This window comes from Melopsittacus undulatus, chromosome 3, assembly GCF_012275295.1.
Source record: "Melopsittacus undulatus isolate bMelUnd1 chromosome 3, bMelUnd1.mat.Z, whole genome shotgun sequence".
In the NCBI taxonomy this organism is placed as follows: Eukaryota; Metazoa; Chordata; class Aves; order Psittaciformes; family Psittaculidae; genus Melopsittacus; species Melopsittacus undulatus.
The window spans coordinates 63,520,615-63,543,279 of record NC_047529.1 but is presented as its reverse complement, the minus strand read 5'-3'; the positions used below and the strand labels follow the sequence as shown (position 1 = coordinate 63,543,279).

Below are 22,665 nucleotides of genomic sequence, written 5' to 3'. Positions count from 1 at the left end.
AGTACATTTTATGATCCACAACTATCATACTTATACACCACTCTGCAATTTAAAATAATGTCATTTCAGGCCCTGAGGGCATCAGTATAAAAGCCGGGTTATGTTCCTGCTTGGCTAGCAAGCACAGTCTGATTCTATATGGCATTTTGAGCCCTCTTGACAAACACAAACTCTCTTTTCCATAAGGGGACTAGGGACACAAAAACTCATAATTTTAGAATTGAGGCAAGTAAAATCCTTCTGGTGGTTTCCTCCTGTTGTAAAGGTAACGAGACAGGATGACATAAGCTGTAGAGTTTCCCTGTGGGCATGCTCTCCATGAAGAAAGCAAGTACTTACAAGCTTGCTGTAGGTAAAGCTTCATACCCCATAGGCACCATTCTGCAGGGAAGCACCCAAAATTCCTATGTATAGACTGACCACTTTTTCTGGGTGGTTTCCAGATATAACTGTGTGTTTCACCATCCCTGAGTTATTTCTGTGCCCTGGAAACAGCTGTGAGATCCATCTGCCCGACATGTGCACCAGTGCTTGCCACTCTCCTGTCTGACTGGACAACTGCAGGGAAGTGATAAGGAACAAATTATTCCCTTAGCATGTGTGCTGAAATAAAAGGTTAAGGCTTCTCAAAGGGAGCGGTGATTTTTGGCTATCTCCCATACATATCTACCCTTGAATACATAATAGACATTTTCATTAATTTTTACATGAAAACTATTCATACAGCCGAGTTATAAGAAAGCTCCATTCTTTTTTTTTCTTGACTAATTACACAACCTCAAATCCCTAGTATTGATTAATTCTGTCTGAAATTCCAGCTCTCCAAATACTGGCTGCCTCTGAAGAGGTAGTTTTATGTGAACCTTTAAAGACAAACTTATGATTCAAGATTCCACCTTCCCTGGCACTCCTTCATATGTGTACTCAATTGCAAGTATTTTTATAGGTTATTAATAATACTTAACAATTAAACAATAAAAAATAATAAGAATAAATTTTTAATTATAATCAGAATATGATGTCATTAAATAGTTAAGGACCATTTTCTATTAGAAAATATTGAAACTGCCACTTGCAGTTTAAAATCAGAGATGACAGAATGTCAAACATACCAGAAAAGAATAAAATATCAAAACAATCACAGTGGGTGGTCTTATTCAGGAGCAAATAAGACTTTTCTAAGAAATAAACCCAACCCTTAAAAAAACTGGGTGGTGCAGTGTACCCTTGTGCACATCAGAGTCCATCACAGAAAGCCTTTAATAGGAAGTGCTTAAAAATATAATGGTTTGGAGTTGGGCTGGTGAGCATTTAGGTGGCACTACAAGTTACAGCTAAACAGGAGAAAGAGAACATAAACTAGGAAACCTCCCCAGACCATGGGTGTGCTGGAGTGGAGGCCAGCTGTGGAGCAGCATGGCTAAGCTGCAGCAAGATCCTTGACCGCATGCCTTGCCAAGAGATGTAGAGGATGACAAGGATGTCCTTAGAAGGGTGCTCCTCCTCAGGGGTGCAGCAGGGAAAAAGCCTCCTAGTACAGACAGCTTAAGGGATTGTGGTCAGCTGCATGGGGGGAAGATCCTGCACCCATGATTTGGTCTGGATTAGCCTGGGTTTTGGGATGTGGAGCTGCCAGTTCTGCCACTGATTTCCTATCTGACCTCAGGCGTTTTGTGTATAAAGAGAAGTGCTAAAGCTCCCATATGTCTTAAGTCCTCCTATCAGTGTAAACACATGAAGGTTCATGAATTATTTTGGTGGCAAAAGTAGTCATTTCAGTGGTTTAAAAGTGAAAAGTGGCATGAATATGAGAGACACATAACTGCATTTATATAGACTGGATAAAAGAACGGATAACTGCACTGTGATGTTGCTCAGGCCTTGAATGTTGAGATGCGAGACAGGAAAGCTCCTGAGAGCCAGAAGAACTAACAAATGTTTTAATTTTTTTTCCACTGCTTTGTGCCTCTTCTGCCCATTTGCAGCTCCTGTTGATGTAGGGTGTGCTCACCAACCTCCTTGTTGAGACAACCTGTGGTGGACAGGGAGCAGAAGGGAAGGACAAGCATGTGCATGTGACAGAAGACAAAGAGGTGATGGCAAGTTCAGTCTTGAGGTCTGAGGACAATTTTGTGGCCTTGTAGGCCACAGTTACGGATGAATTCAAAGGAGGGACAAAGAACATGACAGGGTTAGAACAGCTGGCAGATACTTCAGATGCTTTTTAATGTCTGCCATGGGGTCAGGAATGTCAGAGAACACCATAATGAAAAAGAACAAGAAACCCTGTTCATATTGAGTCTATTGAGATGTAGTAGAACTTCATATTTAATAAACAAAATTAAAAATGTTAGAAAATAAATATTCTAACAAAGAGGAAAAGCCTTTATGTGTGAAACAGTCACTGTAAATCTCAGAACAATGTCACTGGGCTGGAGACAGCAGGGAAAAATGGAAACTATTCCTTTCTGGATAAGTATGTTTAGTTACTCTTTGATGGTAAGACTGACATGAAAGATTTGCAGTAATGTTTTTTTTTTTTTTTTCAAGAAATGGTCCCTGTGACACTTTCTATAATACTTTTCCAGTTCTTCATCTGTGCATTTCCTGTGGTTTGCAAAACCACTTAGTGTCTGTATGAAATGCACTTTACCTTGTTTCTCAGAACCAGAGCATTGTGCCAGATCTCCACATGCAAGAATTTCACAGATAAAATCTCTTGATACTATTATTCCAGAAAAAAATAATCATCTTGGATGGCTCAGCCTTAGTCTGGAGGTATTACAGACACAGCTGGGATCTGTGGACAGTAATACTATACAAAGTGGTTTTCACAGTAGATAAGAATCGGGTTAGAATGAATACATTTACCAATGAAAAGAATAAAGTCCTGGAGTTGCTAACTCTACCTAGAAGAACATGCAACATACATATTGAAGTTTAAGACATCTGGAGACCTAGGTGAATAATAAAGACAGACTGAAGAATAAAGAGAGCAATGAAGATGATGATACATCACTTTTTCCTTTTCTTGAACTTTCAGCTTGCAAGAAATAATTCCCTTCTGAACATCAGCGGCAGAGGACCTGCTGTTCATCTAAGCAATGCAGTGTCCCACAATCACTTGCCATTCAAGAGATGCCTGGTTTTGTGTTCTCTGACCTTTTATTTCCTTGTATGGGCTGGGAGAGGCAGAGCTGCCCCGAAGCAGGCATCTAGAAACTGACAAACTGAGGTAGAGATGCACTGTCATATCGAAGTGAACCAGATCTCAGCCCAGGCTTTGGTCATGATTCCTCCTCATGTTCTCAGCTCATTTCTAGTGCTTCCTACCCATCTTCTTTTACTGTTTGCTTCCAATAGCAAATCTGATGCCTGCAGTACGAAAAATCAACATGTGTTTTCTGAAAAAAAGCAATCCTACAGACCAACCTTAATAAAAACTTGACATTTTGGAAGAACACACAAGAGAACTCTAAAGCTCCTTAATGAAAACCAGCACATACAGATTCATGGAAACTCTGCTGAAGGGAAGCTTTCTGCAGTGGTTGCCAGCTCTCATTCTGCCAGGAATGTACCATACACAACTCTACTTTTGCTGTACTATAAACTGCCACAAGCTCGATTTCCAGATTAATTACAAATCAAATCACAAGGTAACTCTTCATGAGGTTCTCTGTCTGATCATCTACTTATTTTTGAATTCTACAGAAAAAAACAATTAAACAGAGAACAGAAATTAATAACCCCCCAATTTCAGTCATGTATTGCTTACATGCATGTGATCTACATCAAAGAATGTTTTTTACCTGCAAAATCATACTGGTAAGTCCCCCATGACATAGGTAATCTTTCTTTCTTCCAGAAATTCTTTGTGGACTTTGACAGTTGTTTAAGAAATACAATGTGAAGTTATTTTTCACAGGTTTGCACTGAATCTTAGTGGAGCAGTAGAGTTTATGAACTTGTTTTGACTCATCCCACAGGCCGCCAGACCATAGGAGCAGACTTGCACAGATCACGTCTTTCTACTCTGCAAGCAGCCTGGTTCCATCTAGTTGCTAAAATACTGTTGTGTAGGAGCATTTGAGATGTTCTAAGGTCATCCAGCACCTTACTCCAACCTAGGAAAGTATGGGTCTTCCATAGGACCTATGCCACTTCTGCAAGACCTGTGTTTGGATTCCTTGGGGCTTTTGATTAGCACTGGAGACCTATAATTAAGCAATGAGTGCACCATGGCTGGGACTCAGATGCAGAAACATAATGTAAAGGCTCTACAATAGGAAGCACAGCAGCACTTAGCAGGGCAATGTGTTCTGTAAAGCACAGGCACTGCAATTTGTGCACCTGCCCTCCACTGACCATGTTGGCTATCTCTTCATTGCCTGCAACAGGAGTCAGCTGAGGAATACCAAATGATAGATAGCCAGAGTAGTTTCTATACATTGTGGTTTCTGTATCCATTACTGGCACTTGTTTCAAAATAGACCTCTGTGATTTTTGACATATGACATCACCCGTACAATGTAGTTGTGAGTCAATTTTTGCTTAAGGGAGAAGCCTGCAACTCAATGCAAACGAATTAGCTCCTGAAAACTACCCATTTCTCTGATACAAGTCTGGAAGAAGAGAAGCCAGGTTTTGAACTAAACTGCAAAGGGTGTGACATCCTACTTTATAAACAGCAGTAGAGTCTGGTGATGATCTGCATGAGTTAATAAACTTTCCAGTGGGGCCTTTATTATTCCATGAACAAAATAGAATGTATCTGTTTAACCTTCTTGTATTAAAAATGTACAGAACAGATCAAAAGGAAATATGCATTTTCTTAATGCCAAAATAGCTGCTGACTTACACATGGCTTTGTTTCCCTAGTGCTCCTTTAAGTCTGTATTTCCGACTCAGCTCTTCCCTCCCAGTCATGGGCAGACAACCTTACGTGTGTTGGGAAATAGTATGAAGGTAAAAAGAAATGTTTCATATAACCAGAAGCAAAATTTAAAAAAAACCCAACAACCCAAACCTTTTAGTCTAGAATTCTAGATATTGAGTTACCTGTATAAATAATTGCTGGACATTCTTCATGTATTATATTATACTAGTCTGAGCTTCCATGTATCCAATGTAAAGGAGCCGCAAACTCCTTGATCATTAAGGGTACCTCTTACTGATCTCTTCAGTAAATTAAATTTAGCTCACATGTCCCTCAGACACAATTGCTTAGCCAACCCCTCCAGTCCTTCAGAATTTCAGTGGAGGAATAAACATTAGAACTGAAGGTAGTCTTTCAGAGTGGGTGCTGCTAATGCTAGAACGAGAGTTAGTGTTGCGAGTCTTCATCATGTATGGAAGATGTGTATTTGTTTTTGTCTCCTTACGGAACTGGGTCTTCACTTTCAGTGTGAAATCTTCAGTAAATCCCAAGTCTTTTTCAGCATCACATACTGTTAGTATTATCACACTATACATATGATCTATGTTAAGTGCTGACTGCTTTGCTGCTAAATCTTGTATAAAGTTTGGCTCTCCTTTCTCCAAGACTATAGAGGAAAAAATCACCTCTTCTTAACAATCTTTTCATGTGTTGGAGAATTCCCTTAAGTCAGACTAGTATGTTTGCTGAACAGTTTTGTCTGGAATACAAAGTGGTAATTTAGGCATTTTGGCTTTGGTTTTGAAAACATAGACTAGGATATGGCAATTCACATTCTGTGGGGACTTATTACAGAGAGACGACTGTGTTGACAGGCCCTTAGCAGCTCATTCTGCTGTAAAAACAAGTTGCATTTTTTTTTGATGAATCTGGCTTCCTAAGTATGGGAATTGCAGTGTCTTATCTCTCTGGTACTGCAGGCACAATCTATATCAGACTGCATCCCAGTTCCATTCTCTGCTAATATCCTGAAATAAAACAGTAACACCAGAAGGGGATCACAAAACTATGATTGAGGATTTTCTATACATCTTGATTTTTAATGGCCTCCCAATGTGTTTAAATGCAATTATATACAGGTACTATATGTAATTCACTTTGCAGTTTATATAGTTACTGAATGTTGTTAAAACAACTGTTACTTTTAAATCCTGATGTCACCTCATTGGCAACCACACTTAAAACATCATAATGACTTAGAGATTTTGCAACCTTTTTCACAGAAATAGGTTAGCTGATAAACTTCTAAGTGTGCAAGCTTGGAAAACGTGAGATAATTCACTGTATTAAGAAGGCATTTGACATGCTTCTCTATGAAGGAAGTTTCTTCCATTAAAATTAAACATAAACATGACCTGATTTAAGAAATCATTGGTATGGAACTGTCTTCCAAAACAAACAGCTGCTCTAGCTTATCTCTTTCAATGACTTGAAAAAAAAATTGAATAATTGAACATATAAAGGATATATCAGTGAACCATAAAAAGTAAATCCAGTGGAATTAATTGTGATTATGTTATCTTTATTTCCCCATTTTGATATATCTTTGGAAAGGGCTAATAAGATTTCCACAGTCAAGACTCCCACGAAGTCTTTATGCAAGCTTAGTTTAGAGTTCTTCACTGCTTCTGGATTAGGACATTAGAAATTGTAGCTAAATATATGGATTTGCGAAAGATATAATTATGGGCAGGTCATTAAATCTCTTGGTCCCTTGGCTTTAACAGAAAAGCCAGTGCTTCTCGTTTTCTACCACTTGTTTATCTGGTCTGCCTGTGGGCTCCTTGAAGATAGAGACTGACCCTTATCATGTGCTTGCACAAAACCTTACAGAATTGGGGTTTGTGTTTTATCCAGGCCTTGAAAATGAAGTGATATAATCAATAACTAGGATTTCGCAGTTAGTTAGTCGCTGTAACTCCTTTTGAAAATGAAAATCCACTTTCCATGCACAAAGAATTCTGGTTTTGGAATACTTGGCAATTATGCTAAACATGTTTTCCAGTTTTAACAAAAGGGATATTGTTGATACCATGCTTTTGAAAGCAGCAGCTTTAGCTTTATTTGAACTAGCTTTCTGTAATATTCTTATCAGCTTTATGCCAAACATAGTATTTAATATCAAAGGTAATCAGCTGAAGCAACCCCTGCTGTCTTTATGCAGAAGCACATTGCAGTTTTTCACTGTTTTGATTTTTGGATGAATAACTTCTTATTCCTTTTATCCTCTGACGTACTTTGAAAACTATTCAAACATATAAAGAAGTTAACTTGACACACTATTTTTTTTTTTAAAGAAGGATGTGCATTGGAGAATGGATCCCCAGTTCAGCATTCAACTCGATACTCAGAAACAAAGAGGGTGCCAGAGTTCAAAGACTATTTGTTTTTGTTTTTGTTTTTTTTTTTTTTTTAATAAGCAAGAAGCTCTTTATAAACAACAGTGGAAATGATGAGGCCTATTTTCCTATGAAATTGTGTCTTGCAATTGGATTCACTGAAGGTCTAACAGGGTGCAAAGTCTCATGGATGCTCTTCCAGTAGCTGGGTCATTTGTGACCAGACTTTCCTGGAAGAATACTCCAATATCTAACCAGGGGTAAGATTACACTGCAGCTTTTCTCTGAGTTGGCAGTGACAGATTCCTTTTTTCCTCACCAGCCTGCTGAGGTTGTAGTATCTCTGAGAATACCAGGCCACACTCAAATGTGGTTGAAGTTGCCTTACCAATCGAGGTTTGCAGTAGGGGATGGGCAGAAATTCCTACTTACACATGCCACATAATTGCATATGCCTTCATGTTTAGGAAAACAGACTAAATGTTAAAGAATTAGCTTGTGTCCTCACAGCTCCTCTGGCTAATATGGTGGAGGCATAAGACAAAGGAGTTCCAAAGGCAGCACCCAACCCAATTTCCAGCAGATGGCTTGACTGATAACCAGTTACCTCCCATGCCAGTTAGGAGTGGCCATCAGTTGAAATCCAGAACTTGGCCCATGCTCCAGGTTTACAGTGAATTGCTGTGGTTGGGCCAGCACTGTGCTATAGACAAGTAGAAACAGAAACTGAGGTTGCCCACTCAACCTCTAGCTTCTGATGTACTGTAAAATGCCTGAAACCCATCATTGATGAGAATGTGTATAAACAACACAATGACAAGCTGGCTTCACAACACTTCAGAAACAAATACCAGTAAAGCCCATTCAAATAAACCCAGAACAAACCAAAACTGCTCTATTCCTCTTCCTAGGGGAAAGCAGTGGCTTCCCTGCCAAGAAGGATGTACTGTGATGGAAAATTGTTCTTTGGCTACCACACAGTCTAACTACTACAGGGTGGCTATTTGCAGAAATTATACCAGTTTAGCTATGGCAGTGTATGTACCATCAGTGCAAACTGCAGAGTGGCCTCTTGCATCATTTTTCAAAATACACTGTCAACTAGTAACAAAATGTACTTCCTCAATTTCTAATTCATTTCCTCTGCAAGAGAACTAAAATGTTTAAACTGCTTGTTTTTATGAGGCAATGACCATCAAATATGGTAGGCAACTACTTTGAAAACTATCAGAAAAGAAAGAAGTTTTATGCTAACATTTTTCTATCATCTGTTAAAAATGTATTGTGTCTGCTCTGCAAAAGGATATTGATATGCCCTGGCCCAACTTTATTGTACTATTGCATCTGTTTTAAATGTTTTCACATAACCCCCCTTATTGATGATGTAAGAAACAAAATCCAGACTGTTATTATAAACTAAAACTATGTTTAGCAAACATGAAACCAAATTTAACTGTCAGAAAAGAGTTCTTTAACTACAATCTCCCATCTTAACTATCCCATTAATTACAAATGCTTGATGACACACTAGGAAATAATTCCCAAACTGTTGGTTTCAAACTACACATAGGTACTATCTAGCAGGCTTTAAAAGGATTAATTGGTAAATGCATTTGATTCCAATGTAACATTCACTGACTTTTAAAATGCTTGTCTATAGCACATAAATAATATTGGGAAACCATAAGTTCCTGAGACAGATGTTTACACTGTCAGAAAAAAAATCTGTTGAGTGGCTGGTGTCTGTGTGAAGGTGGTCCATGAAGTGGAATAGTTTTAGACTATGATCATTTTACAAAGGATGAGAGGTGAAACAGTCAGCCAAGGAGCCTGACACTAGATTTTTTGAAACACTCTCTGGGCCTCTTCGGTGGATTATGAATATCCTTATGAAAACAAACCCTGCTACACGAGATTGAATATCTTTGTATCTGTGTCCTACTGTCAGCCCTACTGGCCTACCCTAGACTGCTTTTCAGAAAATGGAATCAGACACTGACCATGCTGCCAAAGAGCGTGTCAGCTGAAGGAATCATTTTGAAAAGGCACTTGCACAATCCTTATGGATTTGCATAGAAAAAATTAAAAATACTCAGGTTCTATTACTGCATATGAAGGTCTTTCTGTTTCATCATCCGTAACAATTAGTTGCTTAAAAAGAAACTCCTCTTTAACCAGAAATGACGGGTAAAATTAAAATCTCTAGTTGAGATAAAAGTAGGGAACTATTTCTCATGGGTAGCTTGGCTATAGGCCAGATACTTTATACCTTAAGTCAGTGGACAACCATTGCCACCTATATACAGAACCTGCTTCTGATTTTAAAGAGTTTGGAGACTTTCATCTTAACATCATGATCTCATGAGGTACAAAAAGATCTAGTTTTGAAAACTAGAGTACAACATGTGATTATTAGTTATTACTTCTTTTTCTTATTGAACACTGCCAACACACTATGAAGAAGTGCTAAACAAGAGTTCATTGAAAAGAACTGCATTGCTTTCACAAGACTATATGGCATTGTGGGATAACAATGTAAAGGCATTCATTTCAGGAGACATATGGGAATCTATTACAGACTTTATTCCTCTTCAATAATGCAGTCTGCAGTGAAACCTTTACATGCCAGTCTGTCACAAGCTCTCAGCAAATACGCATTATTACTTTGACCGGCATTGCAGAATATTTGCAGACAGGCTGATATGAAGAGGCACTATTTCCAGAAAAAAGGCAATAAAGACAGCTGCATTAGATAAAGGGACATCCTGAGTCACTGGAAGAGTAGGTTACACTGGTGTCATTTGTGGATGGTGGTGTTTTTCTGCTCATGACTTCTGAGAAGTGCGAGGAGAGGTTCTTTATGGGCTTCCCTGCAGAAGGCTTCCTGAGCCCAGAGAGGCTCTGGGAGAGCAGCACCACAATTCCCTGCTGCAGATTGTGAGCAAGCTGGGAGTGCCAATCTGAGCAGCACATGGGTAAATCAGTTTAAGGTCTCTGTTTGACACATTTGACTTATTTCAGAAGTCATCCTTGAGACAACCCTTCTGAGATTCAGAAAACCCTGTAAGAGTGAAATCCCTCTCCTCTGTTTTTACATGCGCTGCTCTGCTTTTACTCTGCTTCCTCCTATGGTTTCCTTTCCCATCACCTAGCTCCTCCAACCCCTCTCTGAGTCATCTTTGGCTCACACATCTGCTCTTTTGCACCTCTGAATTTAGGTCAGGAGATTTTCCTTTCTCCTGTCTCCTCTGGATGCAGCAGGGATCCATGCAAAACACTGGAAGAAAAAAAGTCCTGTTTAATCCCAGCAATGACCTGTGGATGGAAGAGTTAAGCACAGATCAAATCTGTAGAAAATATGACAGTCTTTGCAGACTGAGGACCACACTAATATATTTGTGTAAGGATTCACCGGTGCGGCAAAAGACTAGGTTCCTACTGGGAGAGTGAGCTCTGCACCAAATAACAGGTCCCTACATGAAAACACCAGCAACTGTGTTATGAAGAGCTACAGGCTAAATCTAAAACTGTTTTAAGATTTAAATCTATACTTAAATATAGAATCATAGAATCATAGAACGGTTAGGGTTGGAAATTACCTTATAGATCATCAAATTCCAACACATCTGCCATGGGCAGGGACACCTCACACTAAACCATGTCACCCAAGGCTTCATCCAACCTGGTCTTGAACACTGCCAGAGATGGAGCATTCACAACCTCCCTGGGCAACCCATTCCAGTACCTCACAACCCACACAGTAAAGAACTTCTTCCTTATATCCAATCTAAACTTCCCCTGTTTAAGTTTTAACCTGTTACTCCTTGTCCTATCACTATAGTCCCTAATGAAGAGTCCCTCACCAGCATCCTTATAGAGCCCCTTCAGATACTGGAAGGCTGCTATGAGGTCTCCACGCAGCCTTCTCTTCTCCAGGCTGAACAGCCCCAACTTTCTCAGCCTGTCTTCATACAGGAGGTGCTCCAGTCCACTGATCATCCTTGTGGCCCTCCCCTGGACTTGTTCCAACAGTTTCATGTCCTTTTATGTTGAGGACACCAGAACTGCACACAATACTCCAAGTGTGGTCTCACGAGAGCAAAGTAGAGGGGCAGGATCACCTTCTTCGATCTGCTGGTCATGCTCCTTATCAGATATGAATATCTGATACAAATTACAAAGCAATTATAGCAACTGAGCTATATTGCATTTTCAGTTCAGTGTTTTTGTTGAAGATTTAATCAGAATTTTCTAGAGGTGGCATTTATGTTCCTCAATTGAGTTAATGCAAAACTATATAAATGGTCTATTCCCTTGTAATGGTGCGATATCTGTTTCAACACTTCCACATTTTTAATAGATATTCTACAGTTTTACTAAAGGTCTTATAAAATTTACTGGGTAGTATTTTGGTATTCTTCTGGCAGTAAAAAAAGAAGTCTCAAATAAAAGGAATGACTTAAAAAGAAGTTTTATGGATCACACACTTAATTTCCAGGAAAATGAAGGCACTCCCTTCCTGATCCCACTCCTCAGGCCTAAAAAGCCTCAGAATATAAATGTATAAAAATAGTTATATAGGATAAGCCCTGATTCTCCACCCAGTTCTGTATCCCATCTCTGGCAACAGTCAAGCCCAGATGTTGCAGAAGACAGCAGAAGAAAAATAGCAGACACGGGATCACATCCTTCTGAAGTCTTACAGCCCCTAATAATCAAAGACAGTCTGCACTCTGGAAGTATGTAATTTTACATCTTGTCCCATTTATTTTATTTTCTAATTAGTTTATAGTGTTGTTCTGTATTTTCAGAAGGCTAGAGAAGAATGACTGAAAGAAGAAAAAAGCTTCTGCAGTAAGCTGTTAAACTGACAGTTTCTGTTACTACGCAATTGAGAAAAAATGTGAGGACTAAGCTTCCTAAATTGAGGGCTACCATCATGTAGCTAAGGCACCATAAATTGGACAGAATTTCAAGTGCAAGAGTAAGGCAGACAGCTTGGAAGTGCAATTTAAAGTGGGCTCTGAAAACAGGAAACTCTCCAGGAAAAGGACAGCAGGTTAGTTTCAGGCATTGGGTAACAGCACACTATCTCACAGAAATATGGCATTCACTTGCACTCCATCCATAGAATTCCTTTTGGCCTGTACATATATGTACACATATACATGAAGATACACACACATTTCAAAATATGCATTGTACATTAAGACACTGAATAACCAGCAACACATTTTCAGTTTATAAAAAAAACACAACAACCCAAAACAAATGTTCAAAAAAGACAGTAACTGTTTCTGAGCTAGAAAGAAAAGATATAAAAGTCTTATTTAGGACCAAGTGATAATTCCCATGTGCATACAGACTTACAGAAGGATTTCAGGGTATTTAGAGTTATCTTTAGCATTTCTATTTTAGTTCATCATTCTAAAAAATATATTTGACAAAGATCAGCACCGGCAGTCAGGCTAGTAATCTGACATACATTAATGAGTGATGTGATAATGGGAAAGGTATGTTGTCAAATGTTACAGAAATCTTGGTGTACTGCAGATTATCAGATAAGTCACAACTGTATTTTCCGTTTGTACTCCTTCAAGTCCTTAATGGGATTATATATTATTTTAATCTGGATGTAGTTGTTGAAAGCAAAGAAAATCCTATGTTCTCAACATAGGATTTACACAAACATTTTTGAGCTGATCCTTAGATCCAATAGCTCAGGATATTATTAGTACTTTCAAGAACCATATAAAGAATTTCCTTGTGTAGAAGAAAATGTAACCTTGTGAATAACAAATAAATGATGGGGAATTTGTATTATGGAGGAAAGCTGTGTTTTTTCTCATATAGCACTGTTCTCATAAACTATGCACTTTACTACATAAGCTATTTATATACAAAAATTTATGCATAAAACTTCAGTTAGGTGAAAATAAATGTGGCTGCTCTAACATCTGTCAAGATTTTAAACTGTTTCTCCATTTAATGAAATGGTAATTTGGAAGACAACTACGCAAATGAAAAAATTAATGATTGTGTTTTTCAGCGTCCCAGTTCAATAAAAAGCAGTCACATAAGTTTAAGATTTCAAATAGTGTTTTGGTTGCTTTAAACGATGCATGTCTTGAAACTAATGATGCAGTGATGCATTTTTAATTGCACAATTAAAATTATTTTCCATGCTTTCTAAAGGGATTGGTTCTAAAATTACTTGTCTACTGAAAAAGCATTTCTGCAGAGCAGTTATCTGATACTACATTTCTAGACAATGCCTTCTTTGTCATCTTGTCCTGTTTCTCATCCATCATCAAATGTTTACTGAACACAGTCTCTGTTTTGAAACTACTCACTGAAAATAATATATCCTTCTCTTTAGACAACTTCAAAACCTTTCCCTTAGTAAATCTGCAGGAAAAATCCTGTTATATATTAACAACATTTAGCTCCAGTACATAATGCAACAATTGGGGTGTTTGAAATTAAGAAAACAGACCATATTCTGTGCCTTAAGTCCATTTTTAACAATTCCTTTGGAATAGAAGGGAATACGGTTTTATTAGGAATTTATTGTAATTCAAACCCAAACATGGCTGAAACTCGGCCCTGGAGAAATGGATAGAAATGACAGTTCATTTTCTGAAACAAATTTCTTCATGGAACAAGCTTTGTTTCACTTTCTGGAGCTTTTTTCCCCTAAATTACACTAACAAAGTTTATTCTTTGTGCTTTGAGAAAATATTTCCTATGATGTCTACTTCTATATTTTTTCTTATTTCAAAGCAAAACCTAGGAAATTTTGTGTCCCTGATGTATTATGTCCAGTGCTGCAGAGGCAAGAGGGTCTGAAGCACAGTGGCTAACTAATCTCTTCTTCAGCCTGAAATGTAGAGCGGCAAATTGAAGATAGATACTAGAAACTGAAATTTTGACTTTTCAGTGATTCTGGCATAAAAGAATTCCTGTCTGAATGCATGAGAAAGAAACAACTTCATCAAACTTGGTACTTAGAATCTAATAAGGTGATCAAGTTAATACTACACAACATTTCTCAATGCAGGCAGTAATTTCAAGTCTTCTTTCTTTATTCTGCCTTTGTTTGCACAAAAAAAAACCAAACCTTGACAAAATATCTTGGAGGTTTTTGGCTGCCTACTAAATTTATTGAAACTGGCCAACAGGTTCAAAAGTTGCTGGCTGGATTACTGACAGAGGGACACAGCAGGATTTCCTTAGGAAGTCTGGCTAATCAGATTGTTTAAAAAACATCTAAATTGAATTATATTTTATTTTCAATTTGCATTATATGAAACTAAATAAAAGACCTGAGGAAGTGAGCCTTTTTCACCCCTTATGGTTTTGCCTCTTCCTCCCCACTTTCATATAGTTTCAATTTCCCTTCTGGGTTTATTTTTTCTCAGATTGTCAACTTGGCAGTTTCCTATTTGAACTAATCCATTAAAAAGCACATTTAGGATATTTCTTACTTATTTTCCTATATAAATATGTGAAAAATTAAAATACAGTTTCAATATAATTTTCCACTGCTCACTTTAGTTTTACTGTAGAAGTTCCACAGGCAAAATTTCTTTTGGGCTGTAGCAGCTGACTTTCCTGTCATAAAATGCTAAAATACATTCAATATATGCTGTCTTACACTATTCTGGTTATACAATTGATTTTCAGGTAACAATTACTCATAAATGTATTTACCAAACTATGGAAAAATTAACTGTCTTCAGCCATGTTACTACTGTTATTTGTAGTTCAATGAACACTGTTCTTATAAATGTTTTTTGTCACAACCTTAATTACCTAATGGACATCATTGCCAAATGTTTCAGATTGTTTTAATTAAATTGAGTACAGGGGCACTTCCTTTTCACCTACTATGTCATTATTTAGCCAAAGTACACACATTTAAGACCAGATTCCATATAACATTCCCTTCACCCTTGCAATTTTATTTATATCATTTTCTGAATTGCCTTTAAATTCCTGAAATATTTCTATTTTTTTTTCTTGACTTGCTGATCTTTAAGGTCTTTTCCAGCCTAGTTGATTCTATGATTTATTTTCACTGTATGACCTTGTCAGCACAGTAAAGGATTCTTACCCTTTCATTAATCATGCAATACCTTAGCCCCAGTGCCATTTTTAATCCCTGCTGTACCTCTGCCTTTTCATTATCCTCATCACTGTAATTCTTAATTTCTCAGCTGTAAGAGAATTTTTTTACTAATATCTGTGGAAGAGTCTTGTGTAGAGTCCACTTTCTCCCTCAAAGCTAGATTTCCAAAATATGTGTTCCTATTTTCCAATCCTCTTGCTTTTATTTCTCTTTTCTTTTTCATCCTCTCTTTTTATATATTCGTGGGTTTTTTTGTTTTTTTTTTTTTTGTAATAGAGGGAAGCAGATGAGAAGGAAGTCATAACCGCAACTTACCAAGAGTTCGGAAAGGTCTTTGGTTTGGGGTATGAGAGAAGAAACCAGGTTTCAAAGCATTTGTGATCATAATGTCAAAATACTCTTCAAAATTGTTTCTAGAAAGTAAAAGAAACTGAATTAGTTAAACTCGTGAACTAGCTAGGATGTCACTAAGTACACTTTAAGATTTAACAAAATGGCAAAGCACTTCTTTAAGGCTCCTTTTTCTGTCACAATTTTCCTGATGTTTTTTCAGTGTTACTACTAGACTTCTTTTCCTGAGGCTGTTAAAAGGTGAGAAGACAGCTGGCTGAGAACCCATAGTGCTGATGTATATTCTCGCATGGAACAAAGAAGTCACAGATGGCAAGTCCAGGGTGGGCACAGGCACTAAAATGCTATCAACAGCAGAGGCAGTTTACTGGAAGTAAAGTAGCTAACTCTGTCACACTTTCAAATAATTCACAATCTCCCATGAGAATGAGATATCTTAGCTAAAAGACTATGCTCTCCCTATGTGCTTATCTTCTAGCATTTATTTTGTGCTCTAAATTACATTCCAGCCTTAAAATAGAATCTCTTAAAATTTCCTTCCTCTAATGAGGAAAAAATCTCTTGTAGGAAGCTACTGAGTTTATGAGAGCCTGTACCTTGTATTACATTACTACGTAACATTATACATGATAAAATCTGTTCCACTTACTGCTTGTGCTTGGTATAGTGGCTTGTGATTACAGTAAATGGCTAAGAAAAATGGTAGGATGTATCTCAAATAACTTTAGCCTCCAAAAATTGCAGGCTGAATTCACAGCTAGTGATCTATACTACAGGCAAACTCTATGAAGAAACATCCATATTCTTAGAAGGTAATTGTTCACACTTATTTCAATGTAATTTTATGGTACAGAATGAATTGCCAAGGATGATGCCCAGTGTTTTCTTCCCACTAACCACAGAGGAAATCAAAATGACTGGCTTAAAAAAATTATTTGCTCTAGGAAGTGAAAAGGTGAAATGACACTCACTCAGCTTCAGTGACTATGTGATGATTGACTCATCTTTAGGGGTGCTCCTGCCAACAGTAAACCACTCAGTTAACTGGACATGCATTCTCATGGCAGGTAAGCTTGAAAAGTCACACCATGATATTGCTGCTTGTGTGAATGAACTGCTACTTGCTTCTGTAGGTTTACATACCTCCTACAACAATCCCAGCAATATGTGTGTGCTCTGCCTGGGAAATGGTTCTCATTTTATTTCCAAAGGAGATTTTCTCTTAGACTTCTCTCTTTACTTGTTAAAGACAACTTGGTCAAATGACCACAACTGGGATAGTTTGCTCTTGAAACAGTAAATGATACACTTCAGCAAGAATTTCTCAGCAGTGATTTTGTGTAGATAATAATTCCTTAACCAAAAAGGAACTTTCTGAATAAAATGCAAAAATGTTAACAGCTACATGGTAAGGACAGTAGGAGTAACAGGCTAATACCTCACACACATCTCTGCTTTTCATCGTTACCCTAGGTTTTTCTTGATTTAATATCTGAACTTCTCAGTGTCATATTGATTAGGGAATCATAGAATCATAGAATAGTTAGGATTGGAAAGGACCTCAAGATCATCTAGTTCCAACCCCCCTGCCATGGGCAGGGACACATCACACTAACCCATATCACCCAAGGCTTCAACCAACCTGGTCTTGAACACTGCCAGGGATGGAGCATTCACAACCTCCCTGGGCAACCCATTCAAGTACCTCACCACCCACACAATAAAGAATTTCTTCCTTATATCCAGTCTAAACTTCCCCTGTTTAAGTTTCAACCCGTTACTCCTTGTCCTATCACTACAGTCCCTAATGAAGAGTCCCTCCCCAGCATCCTTACAGAGCCCCTTCAGATACTGGAAGGCTGCTATGAGGTCTCCATGCAGCCTTCTCTTCTCCAGGCTGAACAGCCCCAACTTTCTCAGCCTGTCTTCATATGGGAGGTGCTCCAGTCCCCTGATCATTCTCGTGGCCCTCCTCTGGACATGTTCTAACAGCACCATGTCCTTTTTATGTTGAGGACACCAGAACTGCACACAATACTCCAAGTGAGGTCTCACGAGAGCAGAGTACAGGGGCAGGATCACCTCCTTTGACCTGCTGGTCACGCTTCTCTTGATGCACCCCAGAATACGGTTGGCTTTCTGGGCTGTGAGTGCACACTGAAGCCAGCTCATGTTCATTTTCTCATTGACTAACACCCCCAAGTCCTTCTCCGCAGGACTACCATGAATTTCCTTTTTGCCCAACCTGTAGCTGTGCCTGGGATTGCTCCGACCCAGGTGTAGGACCTTGCACTTGGCATGGTTAAATTTCATGAGGTTGGCATCAGCCCACCTCACAAGTGTGTCAAGGTCCCTCTGAATGGCATTCCTTCCCTCTAGCATATCAACTGAACCACACAGCTTGGTGTCATCGGCAAACTTGCTGAGGGCACACTCAATCCCATTGTCCATATCAGCGACAAAAATATTAAACAAGACCGGTCCCCACACTGATCCCTGAGGGACACCACTTGTTACTGGTCTCCAGCTGGACATTGAACCGTTGACCACAACTCTTTGAGTGCGACCATCCGGCCAGTCCTTTATCCACTGAGTGGTCCATCTATCAAATTGATGACACTCCAATTTAGAGACAAGGTTGTCTTGTGGGACAGTGTCGAACGCTTTACACAAGTCCAGGTAGATGACGTCAACTGCTCCACCCCTGTCCATCACTTGTGTAGCCCCATCATAGAAGGCCACCAAATTGGTCAGGCAGGATTTTCCCCTAGTAAAGCCATGCTGGCTGTCACCAAGCACATTTCTCTTTTTCATGTGCCCCGGCATGCCTTCCAAAAGAATCTGCTCCCAGATTTGCCAGGCACAGAGGTGAGACTGACTGGTCTGTAATTCCCTGGGTCATCCATTTTCCCCTTCTTGAAAATGGAGGTTATATTTCCCTTTTTCCAGTCATCAGGAACTTCACCTGTTTGCCATGATTTTTCAAATATGATGTCCAGTGGCTTAGCAACTTCATTCGCCAGCTCCTTCAGGACCTGCGCATGGATTTCATCAGGTCCCAAGGACTTGTGTACATTCAGGTTCTTAAGATGGTCTCGAACCAGATCCTCATGTACAGTGGGCCCAAGGTCTAGGTTTTCACAGTCCCTGCGTCCGCCTTCCAAGACTTGGGTGCTGCGGTCAGAGCCTTTGCCAGTGAAGACAGAGGCAAAGAAGCCATTCAGAACCTCAGCCTTCTCCAAGTCCTGTGTAGCCAGTTCTCCCGAAAGCTTCCGGAGGGGGCCTACATTGTCCTTAGTCTGTTTTTTAGCCGCTACATACCTATAAAATCCCTTCCTATTATTTTTAACATCCCTTGCCAAGTTTAGCTCTAACTGGGCCTTAGCTTTCCTAACTTGGTCCCTAGCTACCTTGACAACATCCCTGTATTCATCCCAGGCCACCTGTCCTTGTTTCCACCTTTTATAAGCCTCTTTTTTCTTGTGAATTTTTCTCAGCAGCTCCTTATCCATCCAAGGAAGCCTCCTGGCCCTCCTGCTGCACTTCCTTCTGGTTGGAATGCAACACTCCTGAGACTGTAGCAGGTGATCCTTGAATATTAACCAAGAGTCTTGGGCCCCCTTGCCCTCTAGGGCTACATCCCATGGAACCTTGCTAAGCAGGTTCCTGAAGAGCCCAAAGTCTGCAAATTAATAAAAGACTACATAGACACAATTCGTAAGGGTTGATATCAAGAATAAAATGCAGTTAGCCCGATCTAATTAAAGGGCAGATATAATAGTTGTGAATTTATAATATATTCCAGTACTACAAAAAGCCTCACAGATGTGTAGTCTTATTGTCTGATATAAGAAGCATGAAACAAATAAAAGGAATTAAAAGGTTAAAATTATTTTCAAGAAACAAAAAGACCTCAGTAATGTCTGATGACACTGGAGTACTCCATTCTCCAGAAGATGCATTGGAAGCCACGTCGCATGAGTCACTGGAAAATGACTGTAATCAACACTAAACCATCTTACACTTCTGTGGAAAAAGAGGGATCCAGTATCCTTCTAGCAGGCATCTATCTTTTGAGAGGGAACTGAACCTTTGCTAGCTTGCTTACTGTCTTCCAGTGTGATCTCAACAGCTGCCCGAAACACCTGAAACGTTATTCACCAAGGAAACAAAACCTAAAATCATTATATGTGGCCAAGAATTTAGTTTCATACCAAATTCTAATTCAGAAATCAACTAGACAGAACTAAACAAAAAAATTCAAAGGCATCTTACTCATAAGAATAATTGATTTTTGTATGGAGGTAGATTTTCCCCTAAATGAGCAACTATAATTGTTCATGCAAGGCAGTGAGAGCTGGCACAGCTGGTGCTCCTTTTAGCATTTAGCCCAGAGAACATAAAAGAGAAGTGAAACTGGCAGAACTGGTTTTGGAAGGTAGCTGTGTTTTTTACCTTCCCTGTGGTTTTCTTATTGTGTTGCTGTATTCACTCTGCTGTTCCCCTGTTCATCCACATAGCCATGGCTGGCTTGCATTGCACTACTTTGTTTCTTTGATTCATTTATTAAATAGCCTTACCATATAATCCACCTCACTATTTGCATCACTGATTAATTCATTTTTAGGGGTGTACAAGACAGCTCTGCTGAATTTCACTGAATGCGACTTGAACAGTCATGTTCTTAACAATAGCTAAAAATATCTGTTGTGATGAACTACAATCTCAACCAACTGCCAAGTGCAATGAACTACCTGTTTTACCTTTTCTGCTGTGGTCTATAAATGCACATTTCTCATGCACAGCCATCTCTTGGAAAACCCCACTGGGGAGAAGCATTTGTAAGCTTTTACATGCAGATTTACTGCAAGGAAATGAAATAATACTACTACTTGCACTCATCACTGGAGAAACAAGTGACATGAGTAAGACAGTCTAGCAAAAACTTATGATAAAATTGGGATTTAGAGGATATAATAGCTGTTGGCTGAAAGATATTCCCTGTCATATTCAATCCCATCATGATGCTCAGAAAAGACGAAGGATATTAGTGTGCTGTGAATCAGACAAAGCTCACAGGCTCACAGATGGACTACTTTGTCTTAAGTAATACTCTACTAGAGAGAGGCCTACCAGAAACCTCAGATCCAAATAATTTACAACACATAAGGAATCTCAAATTAACTTCCCTATAGCACAGACTTATCTGTTATCTGTCAGCTACAATTTGAAATGGACGTTGCACTTACCCAAGAATATGTTCACACAGAAGCCTGCAATAGTCACTGTGAGAACTAGTAATTAATAGCAGAATCTTCCCAGCAGTTTTCAGTTGTTTCAGCCACTTTTTTACAGACTCGGGACATCTTTGTAAATATTTGTCTGGATGATTTTTCACTTCTGGGAAATATGTACCACAGTCTTCTAAAAAATTAAAACATAATAATGCATTATCCAACCCTGCTCGCAAACCGCTTAATCCACACAAGAAATACCCTTTTAAGTGCAAGAAACACAATTTTAAGAAGGCGAAGAAGCAAAGTAAAATTTTTTTTCCTGGGCTATAACTCAATCTAAACCAAAAATCCAATCAAACCAAAAGGATACACTGCAGCAGAAATAACTTTGTATGACTTTTTTATTATGATTCTTTTTTTATTATGGAATTTGCATAGCTATTTTGTTTGATGTTCTTTTGCTCATAAAAGTAAATAAATGTAAGTTACAGATAGTGGTCTTGAAAAGCAAATAATTACTTCCTATTGCAGTTGCTCAATTTGTGGATACTCAATTTGTGATTTTAAAGTTAATGTTTAGAAAATTTGAAGGACCAATAATTTCTAATTACATCTGTCCAGATCTTTCTGAAACTGCAGGCTAGCACTGTCTGATCAGTAACACACATTTAAATATTTTTGCATTTTTCATAACTAGCACTATGAAAGGTGATAAAACTTGCAAAGACTCGCATGTGGAATACTGGGAATAGACGAAACCCCCCACCCATTCCAATTCCAGCTTCAATAATGCTTTTTGCTGAATGCATCAGCAATAGAATTTTGCAAATACATGTGGAATGTAAGATTTTAAGAAGTGTGCAATAACACTAACTTGGCAGTAAAGGTTATCTATTCATTAAAGTCACCAGTAAATGTTTACCTTATTATAACTCATAGCTGATTAACCAAGATGTCAAATTAACATTAAACTTACCTTTTTCATCATTCCTATGATCTAAGACTACATACTTTCTCTGTGCTCAAACCTATTACAACCAAAAATGTCAAGCTAGTTAAAGGTCTAAAAAGAAATGTAATAATTGTAGAGACAGAAATGATACCAAGTATTTGGCACTCAGTGTGTGTTATACTATAATGAACATCATCATAGAAGATTATTTTTCTTCCATCATTTGTTCTATATGCAACTGTCTGTGGTCAACTTTGCTGAATGATTTAATAAATCCCAGACATTACTTAGCCTTCTGGTATGTGAGTAATGCTGTTCTCGAGTTTGAAAAAATAAGATTTAAACCACTTGAACTTTAGCTATTTAATGAAAGAGAACATGTATGTTTGAAACACTAGTATCAAAGGAAGACTGAAAAATGCTGGATGCTAAACATAACACTATTACATAAATTACACACTCAAACACCTACAGATGACAGGGGAAAAAAAGTCTCCCAAAAGAAGTTCTTAACTGGTTGTTATCACTGCAACTAAACACGAGGCAAAACTATCTTATTCTGTACTGGAAGTTGACAGATGTCTTCACAAAAGCTAGTGAGAGGACTACTATATCTGAGGAAAGTCTCTCAAACAAAACTTCCCAGCCAGGTCACTATTCCAGCTCCAGCTCTTCATAGTATTTAGGTCAGGCTGCGCAATAGCCTACATCAGAGGAAT

General features: G+C 38.5%; 1 protein-coding gene across 1 annotated transcript in view; it reads right to left on the bottom strand.

Annotated features, from left to right (window-relative positions):
* NT5DC1 (5'-nucleotidase domain containing 1) overlaps positions 1-22,665 on the bottom strand; it is a 126,978-nt gene that overhangs the window by 26,735 nt on the left and 77,578 nt on the right. Inside the window, exons 7-8 of the mRNA XM_031054115.2 lie at positions 21,007-21,181; positions 15,722-15,819 (exon numbers count right to left, since the gene is read on the bottom strand). Coding sequence (XP_030909975.2) covers positions 15,722-15,819; positions 21,007-21,181 — 273 coding nt within the window. The remainder of the gene's footprint in view (positions 1-15,721; positions 15,820-21,006; positions 21,182-22,665) is intronic.